We start from the raw sequence: 20256 nt of genomic DNA, 5'->3' as shown, positions 1-20256 counted from the left end.
TATCTTATAGTTGAGGGACTATTTTATACTTTTTAATAGTTGAGAAATTCAATAAAGCAATATCTTATAATCGGGAATAATTTGTGTATTTTACCCCTAAAATTATATGATGAAATATAACAGCACGAACTAAATTACCTTAGTGATATATAAATTATTGTTATTTATTGAGGTATTATGTTCGAGCACCAGACATGTATGGGTATCAGTGTTCAATGTCACGTAATTAAGAATCATCTTTGAACATATATGAACATATGTTTACCTATTGATTAAAAAATGATTTAAGATCTTAAAATACGATTACAGAAAAGATATAATATAAAATGTAATCTCATAACACTTCATCTATCTATAATCTAAGATATTAAATCAATTTATCTTTATTTTTATCATTTTAATTAATTTAATTATTTTAAAAAGTATCTAATTAAAATAAAACCTCTTAGAATACATAATTTGATCATTTATAATCAAATTAACATATCTATTATTTTTTTCGTTCTTCGATTTAATTTATAATTTTAAAAAATAAAAATTCAAAGGTAAAAGAAAATTAAGGGAAAAATGAATTTTTTTTGTAAAAAAAAATTAGAAATTCGAGAGCGAAAGGATTAAAATGGCATTTTCCTTGTAAATTGTAGGGATGGACTAAAATGACATTTTCCTTGTAGGTTGTAGGGATGGGAATGGTCGGGTTACCCCACCTAAAAATTTTACTCTTTCACCCTACTCAAAAAATATATATACTCCACCCGAATTAATTTTTTGAGATAAAATTTAAACTCGATCCGACCCGAAATAATAAAAAAAATAATTTTTATTCAATAAAACATTGATTTAATTAAAATATATATATATATAAAGGAGTATTATTATAAATATTCATAAATATATAAGGTAAAATTATATTTTTTCTAAGTAAAATTAAATATTTTTCATCTTAAACTCGAATTCAACCCGACCTGTCGGATCCTATGCCCATCCCTAGTAAATTGAATGGGAGGACACAAAAAGGCATATTGCTACTAAAGTCAATCTCAACATCAAATTAGGAAATTAAAGATTTTTCCCTAACGATGAAATCATTAAATTACTCGATATGAAAATTTTACGAATTCCCATTTTAAGAAAACAATAGATCATGAATTTGAAAGCAGAGTTATAAAATCCTATTGAAATTATTAGTGTTTATAATATTTACCAAATAGGTAGTTTATGTCACTTCACATATATCAACACGCACAAAAGGTAATATCAATAGTAGTAGTAGTAGGTAGAATGACTGTAAATACTTGGAAGAAAAAGAGAGCCTTGAATTCATTTACTTCTAAAAATAAAAATTCAAAAGAATTCCCTTAGGTTTCTTCTACCCAACTAATTAACAATGACACCAACTAAAGAATTGATTTGGCAAAGGCAACAAGAGAATATTCTCTCTTTCAAGCTTGCAAAAAGGCCCCATACCTAAGTTAAAAGTAGTGCACAAAACCAATCCTTTCACATGTAGAATAATAAAAAGAAGGAACCAAATAAGTATCTAAAGCTTCTTTATTTCAATTAAAAAAACATACATACCCTTTTGCTTTGTTTGCTTTTACCATGGACCTTCATCAGCAGGGTAGTCAAAAAGAACTTGGGTAACAGTGGAGGAATCTTGTAGATCCGGGTGTATGAACCCATAGTTTCTCAAAACCTGATTATCAGCAAAGTTCAAAGCTTTGTCCATTCCATTCCAACATGATTCACCAGCATACATCTGATTATGGTCCCCACTACAAGGCTGGCATCCAGTGAAATGCGTGATGAACGGTCTCCTCCAACTCCCTTTCCCATTCCCAGCCTCCTTCAAGAACTCTTCCCTAAACGCACCGTATTGCTCACTCACTTTCTCTGCATGTCTCCTCCTCAGCTTCGGCATTCCTCTCTCTATCTCTAAATACTTTTCCGTTGTGTTTTCATACCTTCCGATGATCTCAACCCAATACCCTTCAAAATAAAACTGGCTTTCCAAATATATGTGAGAATAATATTTCTCTTTTTCTTTGTAAAGCAAATAAACTAGAGCCGATTGATCATCTGATTCAGGGAAAAGCTTATCTTTGAACGTTGATCGTTGAATCCGACCCCACTTTTTGTACTCCTTGCTCATCGGACCCATGTTCGACCAGGTGTTGATGAAATCCATGGACCATTGACAGTTCCTCATCAAGAAAATCCCAGCGTTTAAACTGGTCCAGCTTTTGCTGTTGTAAATCAACTTTGGCCAACCGTGAACGACCAAGTTCTGGTTTTTATATCTTTGTAAAGGTAACTTGAACTCCATGTCCGTAAATAAGGCGTCCGAGTCAACCCACCAGATCCACTCGGCTTCCGGGTGAGCCAACATGGCTGCTTTAACGACCGGTAACTTGGCCCAATAGGAATTCATTTTGGGGTGCAATAACAAGTTGTTGTAAAAGATGTCGTAGCCATGGATTCTACAGTAATCGACCTTGTTCTTGAAAAAACGCAAGAGTAAATGATCGCCGATGGGGTTCTTGCATGGCTTTGGTTGAGACCCGGTTACGAGAATGATTCTTTCGCTTGCTCCGGCGGCGAACGAAGGGTGATGCTTTAACCACTCTTTGCGTTTTTCGTCCCATTCTTTCACCGGCTTTTCTATGGAGTAACTCATCTCTGGATCGTCGTAAAAGGTCTGGCCTTTTGGGTCGGACTTCAAGTTAACTCCGAACCCACTTTCCTTGCAACCTACCGGATTAGACGATGGGTCGGCAATGGAGAAGCCGAAGTTAATAGTTGGAGTGAAAAACGACCAAAATGAGCAAACTAACATTATAGCTAAAACAACACCACCGCAGTGAAGAAAACCATCGGAGAAACACCAGACCGACCGATGTCGAGGCTTCGAATGAGATGACTCAGGAGACACCATTTTTTTTTTTTTGGTTTTTAAGTTTGGTGATCAAGGAGATTTTCTAGCAGAGGAAAACAGGGAAAAAAATAAGAAAAGGACAAAAACTGAGTTGTCAAAATTTGATTGGGACAACCGAGTGGACTGACAACGTTTTAAGTGTCTTTGCTTGTAGTTAGAGAAAATCTTAAATACGAAAGACTTAATATACTATTAAATAAATATATTATTAGTTTTGTTATTGTTTTTCAATAAAATTAATAAATAAATTATCAAAAATATTATTATTTTTATTAATTTTGTTATTTTTTATACTTTATCGATTTTATTAATATATCTGATAAAAGATTATTTAAAAGATTATTTTTTATTAGTTTTGTTATAACTAAGCATTTTACCCAAAATTTTAAAAATATTAATATTTTAAATAAAAATAATAATATTTTAGATAATTATTTTATCGATTTTATTAAAAAAAATAACAAATCTGATATTATTATTTTTAATCATATATTTAGACTACTATACAATAAAACTTCATGGTCACTGTGTTTTTTAAAAGTGAAGAGGCGTCGGTTTCGCTGAGCCGGATGCCGAAACACGTGGGCTGCTAATAGGGGCGTGAACTATGGTTCGAGAACACGTGGCTATTGACGCCTGTGGTTGATTGCTCACAGCTGTTAACTAGAGTCTAAACTGGTCATATAGGTTTGACTCTTTAATTTACAACGCCAAACTTCCGTTATTTCCGTTTAAATTGAACTTTTTTTTGGCGCAATGCTTATTGAAGCCCTCAAAAGTTTTGAGGAAAAAAATAAAATCAATGTCACTTTAGAACTTATTTTGCGCTCAATATAACTCTTAAATCGATCATCATTGAGGTCCTCAATTTTTTTAGAAAATCAATGTAACTCTTATCAACGAAAATTGTAGCTAATCATAATACTATTAATGTGGTATTTTATGAACATTTAATTATTTTAAAAAATTTAAAAGATTTATTGGATTTTTAAAAATTTAAAGGACTTATTTACTTTTGAAAAAGTATTAAAAACTAACATTAAAACGAAATTTTAATTATAACTCAAGGGTTAAATGTAATTTTTCTTATTAATTTAACATATCACATCATACTTTTAATAGTGTTTAATTGTGTTGTACACATTAAATACTCGTGTATAACTTTTGAAAGTTTAAAATTTAAAATTTAAAAATATCATCTTTGATATAATTTAATGATTATTTGTGAAATGCACCTTATAAAATTAATAGTGAATATCAATGTATGATAATTATTTTAGAAATTTTATGTTATTTTACTACGTGACTGTAAAAATTAATTTATATTTATGTTTTATCTAACAATTATAATATTATTGTAAATGAAGATAAAAGTTTATATAAAAATCTAAAACAATAATTTTATTTGAATTTAAAATTGGAAGGAACTTAAATAAGATTTAAACAAACTAATATTAATTTATCATCCTAGAAAAAAAGTAATATATTTATCAAACATACGTAACTAAAATATTTTTTATAAAAAATATATTAAAATAAAAATTTTAATCATAGCACATTAACTTTTGGAGTAATGGAGCTTAAATTATTTTCAAATTCTGCCTTCTAATTCAACGAGGATAACTTTAACATTGGTTTATAGATAGACGAGAAGGCGCGAGATTTGATAACGCATTTATTTTCTATGCTGGATCTTTCGGGCTTGGACCCAAACCCAAGTCAAATATTATTGACAATATATTTGAATAAATAATTGTAGACAGCCGTTTTTGTCTGGTTTTTTTTTCATTTTATTTATATTATTATTATTATTATTATTAATTACAAGTTACATTTTGCAGGCCAATCCCGAGGCCCAACCCTGAAGCCCAACAAGAACCCAATAAGCCCAGTTAATTTTTGAAGCCAAACCCTGAACCTAATTTACCCTAGGGTTTTGAAACCCTAAAAGCTATCATCCAACAACCACCTGCCGTCGCTATTTGGCCTTCCATCTCCCAGCCATGCTTGAGCCGCCGATGGTGAATCCCGAGTCGTCGGTATAAGCTACAGTGACACCAATAGTGACTCCAACAATGACTCGCATCCATCATCAACAGTGGATAGAAATCACACCAAGTTAGAAAACAGAGAAAAAAATCAAAACAAATCTTATCATATATTATAGGGTATCATTCCCCTATCAACTGGATTCAAAATCCATATTTCAATCAACACATGTAAGCAATCATAAAAGAGAATGAGGGATACCATTTTCGGGGAAGGAAACAAGGGGGAACCATTCGGTAAAAAGAAAAAGAGAGAAAATAAAAAGGAAAACGGAGAGATAAGAACCCAAAAAACTCACCTTTCATCGAGATATGGTCTTCGCTAACTCCATCGGAGTTAAGAGAGCAGCAACCGGAGGTAAATCTTTATGGATCTTTAGGGTTTCCAGAACCTTTGTTTGGGGTTTTGAGTTTTGGAAGGGTTGGGTTTGTTTTAGGAGAAGCAAAGGAAAAATAGTGAGAGAGAGGAGGGCAAGTGTGCTCTGTGGGTGGTTATTTTAAGCGTCAGCCGCCGTGCTTGGCCGTTGGGACCGTCGTGGATCGACGGGTATTAAAGGGGGGTTTGGGGAGATAGTTAAAACTCTCTCCTTTCCCTATTTTTGACTGAGAGATGAGAATGAGATAATAGGGTTCCTAAACCTTAAAAGTGATATATAACCACTAAAGGAAACGATGTCATTTTAAGGGTCTGGGCATACGTGTTTCAACATAGGGGGTAAATGTCAATTTTGATCCCCAATATTTTGTAATCATTTTGTTTAATCATTAAATGAAATTTCTAATGTTCTGTTTTAGGCATGTATCTTTCACTAATTATATTTCAGTCACTAGTTTGTTTATTTTGTTATGTTTGTGTATGTTTTAATTTAGTCACAATGTTTTCAGTTATTTTATTTTAGTCACTTGTAGTCTGTGTTGTGTATTTTTGTTGACATTCGAATTTGACCATGTAATTTGTGAACCCTTCATTTTAGTCACTCGTATGTATTTGGTTTAATTACTGTTGGACCCTTTATATTTATGTTTATTTCATTTTAGTTATTTATCATAATTTATGGGTTATTTCTATCTCCAGTACCTATATTATGTATATATTTATGATTTGGGCTCCTATTTATTTGTAATTTTTATTTTTAGTCCTTTAATTTATGTTTCTTCTACTTAAGCACTTTAAGTTTTTGTATTTGTATTTTGGTCCTTAAATTTTCCTTTTTTACTGTTTTAGTCCCAAATTTTTGTTTTTGTCATTTTAGCCCTTAAAGTCTTTGTGTTTGTTATTTGGACTCTTTAACTTTCTGTTTTTGGTATTTAGTTCATTAGGCTTCTGTTTTTAACATTTTAGTCCTTTAATTTCCTATTTGTACTATTTTGGTCCTTTGAGTTTATATTTTAGCTATTTTGGTCCCTTATAATTTCAAATACTTACTTTTTTGGTTCATTTGTATTTTTGTAATATTGATTTGTATTTATTTCCATCCCCTATGTATGTATATATATATATATATATATATATATATATATATATATATATATATATATTTATTTGTATCATATATAGAATTAAGTATGCTTAATTTTATTTGTTGTAAATATTTATTTCGCATATTTTTTATTTATTTCCATTGTGTTTATTTAAATATTATTCGAATAATTTCAAGAACGCGAATTTGTAGAACGGGCATGGAAAGTATCACTTGATCGAAGTGGTATAATCCAATACGACATTCGAATAAATACGAACTTGAAATAAATCAATTTAATTTTACTAATTAATTTATTTTAATAATACAGTGTGTGTTATTTTTAATTCACTATTTATTTCCTTTTATTTGAATGCAAATGTCAATTTCATTTATATTCGATTCGCATATTTATCAATGAGGGAATATTCTTTTATTGACAAGAAATAGTCGAGTTAGCTTTCCCGATGGAGGATTACTAATTTCAATATTTCTTTTTGAGTTAAAGAATTTTCTGTAATTAATTTATTCGAAGCAAATTAATTAAATTTCAATAAATGAATCACATTTTAACTTTACGTTCGACTCACGATTTTCACCATGTACAACAACGTGTAAGCGACATTGTACCAATTTTGGGCGTTGTGGGGTGTTTACCCTTCCCCACACGTAACCGACTCCCGAACCCGTTTTAAATCAAATCTTTGGTAAACGAATACCATTTTTTGTTTAAAAAAACGATTTTCATTAAAATTGTTTTTAAAAGAAGTTTTTAGGTATTCGACCTACCTAACCCAAAGGTCGATGGCGAATCCCATTCGATTTAATTCAAATCAATTCAAAATCAATCATTTTTCCAAATCAAAGTCATAATCGTTTTTTTAAATAATATTTAATTATTTCTCAAAAAATGGTTATGACAATAATTATAAGGAAAGTTAAAGAAAAAAGAAGGGTTAATTAAATCACTCGATCCCTAAACTATGATTTTTATTTTAAAATTATCTTTATCTTTTAACTATTTCAATTCCATACCTAAATTATGACTCTCATTTTAAATTAATCTTCAAAATTTTAAAAATCTTGATTCCATCCATATAATGTGATCCTCAATTTAAGTTGATGCCCAAACTTTTGGATCTTCCAATTTCATCCCCAAATTCATCCAAATATATAATTAATTTTAGGCAAAAGGGTAACTTTTTCCCTTGTAGTAGACCTAATTTATCATTTTCATCATTATCGTATTTTCGCATCAATTTTTCTCCCGAGATTGCTCAATTGCATCATTTTATACTCTACCCCTAACTTAACCCCTAAATTATAAATCTTAAACCCTAAATCAAAACTCCATAACCTTTAAACCATAGATCCTAACATTAAACCCTATCTTAGGGATATAATTTAGGGTTTTGAGTTAGGGGTAAGATATATATAATGATGCAATTAAACAACTTTGAGGGCTAAATTGATGTGAAAATATGATAGGGACGAAAATGATAAATTAAGTCTACTACAAGGGCAAATGTGACCCTTAATCCTTAGTTTTAAACATAGTCTAACCCTGGCCTAAAGATTTTTATTAACATGAGATTTGATTAGCTTTAGCATTATACTAATAGTTTATGATGAAATTGAAATGTTAAAGAGTTTTACACTGATTTAAAATGAGGATCATAGTTTGGGGATGAAACTAAAATGTGCAAAAGTCTGAGAAATAATTTAAACGAGATTCATAATTTAGAATAAAATTAAAACATTAAAAAATTTAGTAGACAATTTAAAATGAAATTCATAATTTTAGGATGCATGCTACAATTAACTTGAAAAAGAAATAAAAATTTAGACAAAGGCTCATATTAATTTTTTTCTCGAATTGTGGGCTTAATTGGATGTAAAAAAAATTAAATACTAAGTCATTTTAAAAAAATGAAAACAGGAAATTTTCTCACCCTTAAACCTTATTTTAATAATTTTTAAAATTATATATTTTCATAAAATAATCAATGTAAAAGATTAAGGAAAAAAACATTTTACATTTCTTTTAAAAGTTTCAATTTCTTCCCCTAAACTGTCTCAAATCGGGGTAATTAAAAAACGTAGAAAAAAAAGAGAGATTAATGGATATTCAACTCCTTTTAAATCTATACTTTAAATAAAAAAGTTTATATAATGGAAAGAGAGGTTATTGGTTCTCTTAACTTGGTTTACTTTTGCTCGTTTTGTTACATGCAGACTAAGAATTAAATATTAACACCGAAGTACCGTACCAAGTTGCTTTCGTAGCTCAGTTGGTTAGAGCACCCGTTTAGTAAGCGGGAGGTCTTGATCTCGACTCTCAACGAAAGCAATTATTCTTTTACATTTTTTTTCCTCCTTTGCCTTGTCGGCCATAACATGCTCATCGACAGAATAGGAAAACTATCTGAAACATGGAAAAAAATGGAGAAAGCTCTGCAACAAACTTACTGTTATTTCCATTTTCATAGCATATGTTAACGTTGAAACTGGATTGTTCTCCACTATGGGAATTTTTTTTTCTTGAAGAATCATACACGTTGGTGATAATGGGTTGAATTTAACACTACAACTGTATCCATCCATTCCCTCCACTTCTTCTACTAAGAAAAATACTTACAAAACTATTTTTCGACGTTCACATGTTTAACATCCGTGTAGATCCCTCCATTTGAGTTAAACCAGACCCGCACGGTAATGAGTGTATGTCCCGGCAACAACCAAGACGTGAAATAGCAGATGACTATGCCCGGCAATGTCGAATTTCCCCGGCATCCACCGCTCCGTATCCTTGTTGCATACACCAAAGCTCCTACACCATACAATATCCCCATCAAAACCTCGTACCAGATTGTATGAAGTGCCTTGACCCTTGGGTTGGTGCCAGAACAAGATCAGCTTGTGAATAATCCCCATACCGAAGAAGAGGAATGCACAAAGGGTTTGGAACCCCCCGGGTAAGAACGAAAACATGATCGTTGAAACTCCGAGGATGGTTATGAATCCCAGGCAGAAGTTTGAAGAAATGGGTCACATATGAAAGAGTAGCACCCAGGTGGATTGAAGGAAGTTGATATAAGAACAGCGATGGCGTCATAATCTAGCCTGCAAACAATATACGATAAGTGCTCCGAGTGGCACCACAGGAGGTGGCACACGCTGCTAGCTAATTAATAGGTAGAACACCGCACCGCCCGAAAAGCAGCCATCGATTTATCAGTCTCACCATCAATGGCGCTATTATGTTTTCCATATCCTCCTTCATACTTCTCTGCAATTATGAAGAATAAAAGTAGCAGCACGTCTTAACCTAAAGTTCATAAGAAAGCATGACCAAAACCTCAAATTCATGATCAAATAATGAAAAACGACAAGGCATGGCATGACATCTTAAAACATTACTTAACGTTTTAAGAAAACATCAAAACAATAAAATTTAATAGAAAACATAGAATGGATTGATTCCTAGAGGAGAAACTCTCAGGTAAACAAGTATAAAGAAGTTCACCGACATTGGAGAGTGATGGGAGAGTAGTCTTTAGCTCGTCACTGAGTTTGCGTAAATCAGCCTTCCTCAATTATAAAGAACCCAATCAAAGGCCTGCAGAAGTAAATGGTCATACTTTCTTTAAGATTACCATATTACCAACAGGTGACAATATGGTTCATTGCCCAAACATGAAAGGGGTAATAAAACTTACGTACAAACATTTAAAGTCTCATTGTGAACTGAGAAGACTCCGAGTAAAAGTTGTTTCTTTATGGGTGTAACTCTACATAATTGGGTTTATAGCACTTTTCTAATATTTATTTCAAAGATAGAGTCACCGGAGTCTCTGAATTAATATCAACTGATCCGTTTGTGTACACCCATATATAAAACGATCATTAAGATTATAGTGAATCGCTTAAAACCATTTTTATCAAAGTGAATTCTTCTGAATCAAGTTAGTTTTGTGCCGAGCAGAAACATAAAGCAGGAAGAAAGGGTTGGATGAACATAAAGGTCGATCTTGAAAAAAATTATGATCATTTGGAGTGAGACTTTATTGAAGATACGTTAGTTGACGTGGATTTCCGCCCAATCTAATTGTGTTCATTATGTATTGCATGCGTTCAGTGACCACTCAAGTACTCTGGAATGAAGTAAAGACTGAAGAATTTAAACGTACAAGAGGCATTAGGCAAGGTGACTCCTTTGGCCTTGCATCTTTGTGCTTTGTTGGAGCACCTCTCTCAAGTGATGGTGAGAAATGTTGATAAAGGCTGTTGGAAACCAATCAAATTATTCCGCAGTTGTCCTCCTATTTTACACTTATTTTTTGAGGATGGCTTAGTTCTCTTCGGTGAAGTAACATTGGAGCAGATGAATGTTACTAAAGGGATTCTAGAGGGCTTATATATTAATTTGGGGCATCGACTTAGCGCCTCAAAGACTCATTTTTTTCTCTTTATAAACGTCAAGAGAGAAATTCGGGTGGAAGTTGCTAATTTGGGTAAATATCTTGGGGTTGTGCTGCAACAATGAGTTCTCAAATCGACGTATGTTGTTTTGATTGATAAACTTAAAAGTAGGTTGTCTAATTGGGCGGCTAAAACTCTCTCTGGTTGGTCACATCAATCTAGTTCGATCCATTCTACAAGCAATTCCTTCTTATATGATGCAATCGTCATAGTTTTCTAAAGATGTAAGCGATGAAATGGAGAGATGACTCAGAACTTCGCATGGGGCTGTACAAACAACAAGAGGGGGATTAGTCTTGTCGATTGTAACACTTTCCAGAAACGGGTTGAGGATGATTGTTTGGGATTAAAAAAGTTAGAGCCTTGTAACGTTTCTTATGAAGATCGGAATTTCAATTAGTAAAGCATACAGACAAGTTGTAGGTGCAGGTCTTAACGACCAAATATCATTGTTCAGAGTTGATTGCCAAAGCTTTTGCGAGGTCATAATTGGTCACAGATTCGGAAGGGAATATGTAGAACTTGAGAGGATGTGTTAAGGAGCTTAAGGAGGACTATTCAAAACGGACAACATCCTACGTTTTGGTTCGATACGTGGTTGAATCATGAGGGTGCATTAGTGAATAAACGGCTAGATCAAATGGTCCTTTCTCCTGCATACCGGCTCAGGCCAATGGGATTGGAACCATATATTTAAATGGCCTGTTACCAAGGTAGATTGGTGTTACCAGTCCAGTCCTCCCCAAGCTAATCTCGAGGCCGATACTCTGGGTTGGTGACGGGATGAGAGAACCTTCTCAATTAAATCAACTTATGGTGCCCTTGCTAAAACTGAGGGCTCCAACGGTGGGCATTGGAAGGTTATTTAGAAAATCTATGTCCCCCAGGCATTAGAGTTTTTCTTTGGTTAGTTAAGAGGTAAGTTGCTAACGAATAAGGATATGTAATATTTGTAACAACAGTGAACAGGAAACTCAGTATGGTAATGTTAATCGTCGTCAACAAGTATGGTAATATGTGAGTAGAAAGTCAGTATGGTAATGTTGCCAACAAGTGCCCTTCCTCAATTAACGAATAGCATGTGTACTATTTGTAACAACAGTGAATAGGATGTGAATATCATGTGTTTCTTCATTACACCAAGGCTCATTCTTTATGTTAAAGCCTTTCAATGATTATGGGATAATTTGTGCATCAATGGTGGTCAGGCTATCAATATTAGGAATTAGAGACGAATTGTATAGAGGGCTTGAGAATATTGGAGGAACATTGGAATACATTAAGTGACGCTGCACTTGTAGAAGCTATTGAGACGATGTTGGAATGGGACTCAAATCCTGTAGGAAGAGAGATGTATTGAGGGACAGATTTCCTCGCGTGGGCAGGGATGGACTGGGAATGGCGACCGTCCTCCTAAAATTTAAAATTACCATATCTATGGTTAGAATAATTTTTTTATAAATTATTAAATTTTAAAATAATTGTTATTTTATTTAAAAAAATTAAATTTGAATTAAATTTGAATTTTAGAGTCGCCATCGACCTTTGAGTTAAGTATGTCGAATACCTAAAAATGTCTTTTAAAACGATTATAAAAAAAATCGTTTTTAAGACAAAAATTGGTCTGCATATTACCAGAAATTTGTTTTAAGGATTCGATAGTCAATTACAGATGGAGAAAGGTGAGCACCCACACAACGCCCAAAATTGGTACCCTCGATTATACGTTGTCTAAAACGATAGAATTTTACATATTTGAACTCAAAATTTAAGTTGCGATCCTTCTAGTTCTACGAGTTTAGAACAAATGAGTGAATCTCTTTTAAAATATTTGACTCATTGAATATGATTTAATTCACTCGATTTTATTTTAGAGTAATATCATCTCACTACGTGAATTAACGGAAATTGGAATCCATTTATGTTGGACATAGTTTCATAAATGCACGACGCAAAACACATTGCCTTGGAATATTTTATAAAATAAGAAAATCAATGCATGATTTATGAATGCAACAATAATAATGGACATATAAAATGGAAAAAATCAATGTAATTTTAAAAGCTTGTCAACCAATCATGGCAATAATCATGACAAAAACTAGAAGTAACACCAAATAGGAGCACATAAATCGTAATAAACCTGAATTAAACATGCAGGACTAAGATGCAACACTTTTCAAACATAGAGCCAATTTTGAAAGAAAAATAAAGCTAACGTGTAATTCATGAAAAAGTCAGGTGACCAAAGGCACTTTGCCCAATACATAAATAAAACATATAGTGGCTAGAATGTAAACACAGGAAAATTAAGGCTTAAATCGTAATAAATAAAAATTAGCATTTAGTGAATGAAATGTAACATTACAAACTACATATGTCCCCTGACATAATTGGACCATGCGCTGATTTCAAGAAACCCTAACTCCCAAAAACAATTTTTTCGTGTTGTTTAAATACCCTATTATAACTAAAAAATCCTAACTCTCTAATTCTCCTCTCCCAACCGCTTTCTATCTTCTCCAACCATCTTTATTTTTTTTCCTTTCAAACGAGCGATTCAACAAAACTCTCTTTGGTAACCCTCTAAACGATGTCGAGAGGGATCAATGAATCTATGTTTACTCCCTAAAATTCATCATTTCAAACCTCTAAACTGCCTAGTCCCAAACCCGACTCAAACCTTTACCATCTCTCAGAAACAATCCCAAAATAACTCAAAATAGACTACTCTGAAACTTTGAGACTTGCTTTCCTCCGGTGATACAAAGATCTTTGGGGTTTAGAGGTAAAACATTATTCCTTTTTAGTTTATTTTCTGCGTTTCTTCGTGTTCTCTTCTATCTTTTTTCTCTGGTTCAAAAATGGTCTCCTCTTCTCTCTTCCTTTCGAGATCCATCTTTGCATGTTATATTTTACGGTCTGCTTTGGTTTTACCGAGAAGATAGGGCATGATTATCCTATTTTTGGCACTTGACAATCCTAGACATTCCTCGGGATTCCTTCTTTTATTTGAGTAGATATTTGCTATATGTATTTCTTGGTTGATTTTGGTTTTTTATTGATTGATTAGCATGTTAATTACCGGCTAAAACGACAATGTCATAGTGATTTGGCCTAGGCGGTGCCGGTGGAAGGAGCAGATAATGGTGGCGGTGGTTAAGCATGTTTAGGTAGGGACAAGCATGGGTCAGGTTTGATTTTTGGCCCAACCGACACGACCCGAAAATTATAAATCCTCCATCTAACTCGAATCCGACCTGAAAAATATATACCTTTCACCCGACTCGAACCCGACCCAAACCTGACCTGATTTTTTTAGATAAAAATTGAACCCAACCAGAAATAATATATTTATTAAAAAAATATAATTTTTATTCAATAAAAATAGGGGTTTAATTGAAATAAAATAATATATAGAGGGGTGTTATTATAATTATCCCTAAATATATAAGGTAAACTTATAAATTTTTTTGGGTCGGGTATTTTTTACCCTAAACTCGAACCCGACCTAAACATAACATTAAAAAAGCAGATCTGGCTCGACCCGAACCCAAAAGTTTTTTTAAAAAACTGACCCGATTTGGGTCAGGCTAGGTCGGAACCTGTCAGGTTCAGGTCCTATGTCTATCCCTAGGTTTAGGGTTCTAAAAACCCTAGTCTTTTCTCATCTGGACCGTTGGATTAAGCACATATCTAACGGTTGGGAGCAAGGTGGCGGTTGAAGAAAGGGTAAAACCCTAATCTTGTTGGGTTTGACACACACATGCCATCTTCTTAAGTTTATACTTTAAGGCTTAGTGTTTGGCTTGCATTTGTTTGGGTCGTTGGCCTGTTTGTATTGGGTCCCTTTTTTTTGTATAATCTACTAACATAAAAGGAAATTAATAAATATATATTCATATTTAATTATTTAATACTCACTTATATTATTAAATGTAACAATAATTAACAACACTTTCATATTATTAAACTACACTTGTCTGTACTCACATACGAGGCAAACTTTCATATTAAACGACACTATCATACATTATACATTGTTATTTTAGACTAACATTAACCTACACAATTAACACTAACTAATAATAGCTACTGATTATTTTTAACTAATAATAACAACTATATATACGTAATCTAATAATAACAACAATGAGTAAATAAAGTCGGACAAAATATACTGTGTACAACTGCCCCACTTTGTCCATTGTCATATAACGAGAATAGGGAAAAGACCAAAGAAACCATTTTGTCCAGCCTTGACATTCACTCTAAACCATGTATCCCAAATTCCAAGGTAAAAGGTCTGAAAACGACTTTGTTCCTACTTAACGAGGATGCAAGCCGTATTTGAGTGATTATGTATTTGAGGACAACGTTGTTCATTCGTATTGAGGAAATATGATTGCCTGAAAATAATTTGATTTTGAAAGCGATACAACTACTACGTGATGAGATCTAGTCAATTTGGGTAATTTTATCGGTGTCAAATTTGATGATGACATTGCCCCTCCATGTTGAGGAGATCTATTCAGTGGATGAAATATTTCCTACTTGATGAGGACGTTTAGTCATGTCTTGATAATTGAGCATATGGAAACAACACTGTTCATTCGCGTTGAGTAAGTCTGATTGTCTAGAGATAACTTGATTTTGAAAACGACACGGCTTCTACATGATGAGGAGATCTGGTCACTTTCAGTAATTTGCTAGATGTCAAATCTGATGATGACATGTCTCCTTCGTGTTGAGGAGATCTAGTCATAATTGAAAGATGATTGATCTACTACTGAGATGGATTTCCTGGATCCTGCTAAATATAAGTAATACATTATGATTCCATACATGTCATTTGCAACATGTCCTAAAGATGATCTGATGCAATTTGATATGATGAATGTTGGATGTAGTTTTGCATGATTTAATCTTGGAACTATGACTTTATTGTTTTTGGTGAACGATCTTTTATCGTAGCAGGTGGAATTTCCTCTACTACTTGTGCTTTTGTGACTTTTATCCTTGTATTATTCAGCGATCAGGTCCCTATACTATTTGACGATCAAGTATCTGTACTATTTTCTGGTCACTCTGCCTATTATTACCCTGAATTCATTTTCTCTGATTTGATAGAAGAACCAAGTCCTTTACAAAAATCAATTTTTATTGAAATGATTTGATTGATTGAAGTCTAACCAAGTATATCCCTAATTGGAAATTGCTTGAAGGCGAGTTCATGTCTATACTGTTTTCATTTTGATGAATTGATTGAAGTTACTTTGGTTCATGTCCTGATCAATCAAAATGAACTAATGAGGGGTGGATTCATTTATGCTTCCTGGCAAACACCTGTTTTTAAATCCCTATACCCCTGAACTTTCCTCAAAGTAAAGCATAATAATCATTTTATATAGAAAAAAATGTCATTAATCAATTATTTATATGTATGATGCTTATAAAATGAAGCAGTAAAATATAATCAAATGTTCTTATTAACAACAAAAAATGAGGAAGGTGAAATCCTTTGGAGTCAATGTTTCTTTCAAGAAGAAGAAGGCAAACATTACAAAAAAACGAAAACCAAGTCCCTTGATATCAAGTTCAAAAATCCTTTCATGTTCTCACTAACAGTCTTTTGTGAATATTATCATGTGTTTAAATGATTCAAATCATACTAAAGATATTAGAGTATGGGTACATCTCCCTTAATTGTCAGGTTTCTAAGGGAATCCTCCATTCATTAACTTAATCATAAAAATTTGAGTTGTCCTTTGGAGATTTTCAACTTGAATCCTCTTTTGGTTTGAAGAAGCCCATTTTTGGATTTTCATCTTGAACCCTTTTTTCTTTTTCTTATTTTTTCATTTTCATTTTTTCTTTTCTCATTTTTTTTTATTTTTTTATTTTTTCACTTCATTTTTCACTTTTTTCATTTTTCACTTTTTTCATTTTTCTTTCTTATTTTCTTTTCTTCATGTATAGTATCGCTTGACTGAATCAGAATTCATAGGATTAAGAAACTCATCTCCATCCATTTCAGTCAAATTAGAGCTCATCCAGAAAAGACCTTTTACATGATGTAAGGGTCTTCCCAATTTGGCATCCACTTCCCTCAAAAGTCTTTTTGTATAGAGGGAATATTTTTCAACACCAAATCTCCCTCATAAAATTATCGGGGTTTAACCTTCTTATTATAAGCTCGTAACATTCTCTTCTGATACACCTGGTCATGAAAAATAACTCCCAACCTCTTTTCCTTAATTAAGTTTAGTTGGGCAAACCTATTTTGTACTTAATATAATTCTTCTAAGTTTAGTTCGACCAGTAAAATCGCTTCCGTCCCATTGACCAGTGAGAAAGGTGTTGCCTCAGTTGAGGTGCAAATAGATAAGCAAGTAGAGCAAAGGGTAACTTTTCATACCAGACCCTATATGTCTCAGTAGTCTTCGAGACAATCCTTTTGATATTTTTATTTGCTACCTCCACTACACAATTCATCTTTGGGCGATAAAGAGCCAAATTATGATGTTTGATTTTGAACTTTGTATAGATTTTTGTCATCAAATCATTGTTCATATTTAAAGCATTAACTAAAATAATTCTTTCGGGTGTTCCATATTTGCAAATGATCTATTTCTTCAAGAATCTACAAACTACACCCTTTTTGACACTAGCATAAGATACAACTTTGACCTATTTGGTGAAGTAATCGATGGCCACCAAGATGAAGCGATGCACATTAGAAGCCTTTGGTGTGATAAATCCAATGACATCAACGCCCCATATTGAGAAAGGATAAGGTGCAATCATTACAGGTAAGGGTGAGGGAGGCACATGAATTTTATCACTATAGATATGACATTTATGGCATTTTCGGGCATAGCTTATACAATCCCCTTCCATTATAGATTAATAATACCAAAACCTCATTATTTGTTTTACCGTTGTGAACCAATTGGCATGTGTTCTGCATATTCCTTCATGGACTTCCTCAAGTATCTTTTTGGCCTTAACTTTGTCCAAGCATCTCAACAGTATATGATCGTTTCTTTTCTTGTAAAGGATTTCCCTATCGAGTACAAATCCCATTTCTAATCTTTTCAAAGTCCGTTTTTCATTCTCCGTAGCTTTATTCAGATAAGCTTGATATTTAACAAATTAAAGGATGTCATAATACCGTGGGAGATCATCTTCTTTATCTTTCTTAATGTTTCAATAGTGAGTTGGAGCTTCTCGTATACACATTCATATGGTCATTATTCGAGCATGATTTTTAACTTTGAACATTAAAGCTAACGTAGCCAGGGCAACTGCCATTTGGTTTTCTTCACGCGAAAGGTAAGTGAAGGTAATTTATTCAAATTATTTTAGCAAATACTTGATCAGATTATTGTATTATATCAATTTGGAATCTCTAATCATCCATTCTCCATGAAACTAGTAGACGACTAAGGTTGAATCCCCAAATCCTTATAAGATCTTAATTTTATGCTAAATTGTAGCTTGGATTCCCATGATACACGTCTCATACTCAGCCATGTTATTCATACATTCGAAAGCAAGCTGACTAGTAAAAGGATAATAATCTCCTTCTGGTGAGACCAACACTACCCCAATTTCCTACCATATAGTATTTGAGGCACCATCAAAGTTCATCTTCCATATTTCATCTATTGGGGCTTGTTCCTCCTCTACGTTGAAGATATACATTAAGTCCTCATTAGGGAACTCAAATTTCATTGGTTCATAATCCTCCAACGCTCTACTTGCCAAGAAGTCTGCAATGGAACTACCTTTCACTACCTTTTGGCTCACATAAACTATGTCGAATTTAGACAACAATATCTGCCACTTGGCCATCCTTTCAGTTAAGGCTGAAGATTCCATCATACATCTAAACGAATTTAAATTCGATTTGAACCAAGTAATTTGCTATAACAAGTATTGCCTCAGTCATTTTGTAGACTACACCAAGGCAAACCATAACTTCTCAATCGGAGAATACTGAGTCTCATAGTTAGTGAATTTTTTATTAAGATAATAGATGGCTCACGCTTTCTTTCCAATTTCATCAAGTTGTTCTAGTACACACCCCATTGAATTTTCAAAGACTACTAAGTACAAAATTGTTGAATTATGTTTCGATATAACAAATTTAAGGCAAAATGTTTTTAGACTTGAATTGAATTTATTCAAAGTTTTAAAAAGGTTTCAAAAATAATTCAAAGTCCATTAAATTCAAATTTGAGCAAAAATGAAAATGGGTACCGATACCCCCTTCAAAGGGTATCCATACCCGGGTGTACCGATACCCTCTGGCTCCAACGGCTAGTTTAATTTGAATTTAACAAAGGTAGTACCGATACCCCTTGAAGGGGTACTGATACCCCTTATTATGGGCAGCCTTGTTTTATAGAAAAATCATCCCAAACAGCTCCAAAACATCCCCAACGGCTAGATACAACTTTAAACACATTTTAAGCTATAAATACAAGCTGATGACACTTGAAGAAGAAATAGAACAACTATCCAAGCAATCAAATACAAGAGAAGAGTTTTTCAAACTTATTTCATCTTTCTCTTGTAAATATTTTGTTCATGTGAGCTTAATTCTTGTAAACACCTACCTTAGAGAGGTTTATTTGTTTATTTCTTTTATCCTTTTGTAAAGGGGAAATGTTCTAGTTTATCCCGTAAAAACGTAGGGAGTTGTAAAAGTTATCTCTTTATCCTTTAAAAGAAAGAACAAATTAGTGAATTTGTTGAAAAATCCTTGGTCAAGAGCTAAGGTAGTGGATGTAGACTTGGTTGAGAAGTCGAACCACTATAAATCGCTGTGTAATTTTCTATCTTTTAATCTCCTTACTCCCTAAACACAAAAACCGTTCTGACCCCTCTTTGCAAACCGTTCCAGTTGTCGATTCGAGCTTCCGAAAATCCCAACAATTGGTATCAGAACTTGACTCATTAGAAGGCTTAACATCCTTGAGCCGATCCTCGAAGAAGCTCTACCGATTCTCGATGCAACTGATAAAGAAATGGCTTCAACCTCCGGTGCCTATTACATTGAAGATTCACCTATTATGGATTCACGACTGGTCAAAAAGTCAACATTCTTCAATGGAGAAAATTATGCACAATTGAAGAATAAAATGATGTTATTTATTCGAGCCTACAATCTAGGAGCTTGGAATTCAACCACGAATGGTTACTCCACTCCACCCGATGAGATAGATAATTCGGATGATTGGAGTAATGAAGAAAATAAAAAATTCCAGCACAATGCAACGACTATGGACATTCTCTTTTATGCTTTAGGCCCAAATGAATATGG

At 33.1% G+C, this 20256-nt stretch overlaps 1 protein-coding gene, 1 non-coding gene and 1 pseudogene across 2 annotated transcripts; 1 reads left to right on the top strand and 2 right to left on the bottom strand.

Moving 5' to 3' along the window:
• Positions 1-1466: 1466 nt before the first annotated feature.
• Positions 1467-2935, bottom strand: LOC120195578 (glycosyltransferase 6-like). Its single transcript, XM_039197559.1, has one exon. The coding sequence runs from the start codon at positions 2933-2935 to the stop codon at positions 1598-1600; it is 1338 nt and encodes a 445-aa protein (XP_039053490.1). The 3' UTR covers positions 1467-1597.
• A 5784-nt stretch (positions 2936-8719) lies between these two features.
• TRNAT-AGU lies at positions 8720-8793 on the top strand. Its single transcript has one exon. It is a non-coding gene; the product is annotated as a tRNA-Thr (tRNA).
• Positions 8794-9107: 314 nt separating this feature from the next.
• On the bottom strand, positions 9108-18809 carry LOC120195585 (annotated as a pseudogene).
• Positions 18810-20256: the final 1447 nt, after the last annotated feature.

The sequence above is a fragment of the Hibiscus syriacus genome, unplaced genomic scaffold (genome assembly GCF_006381635.1).
Source record: "Hibiscus syriacus cultivar Baekdansim isolate YM2019G1 unplaced genomic scaffold, ASM638163v2 tig00117016_pilon, whole genome shotgun sequence".
Lineage (NCBI taxonomy): Eukaryota > Viridiplantae > Streptophyta > Magnoliopsida > Malvales > Malvaceae > Hibiscus > Hibiscus syriacus.
This window is presented reverse-complemented; position numbering and strand designations above follow the sequence as displayed.

What these genes read in the sequence shown, in the direction of transcription:
- LOC120195578 (XM_039197559.1), bottom strand. Translation starts at nt 2,935, where the DNA reads ATGGTGTCTCCTGAGTCATCTCATTCGAAGCCTCGACATCGGTCGGTC.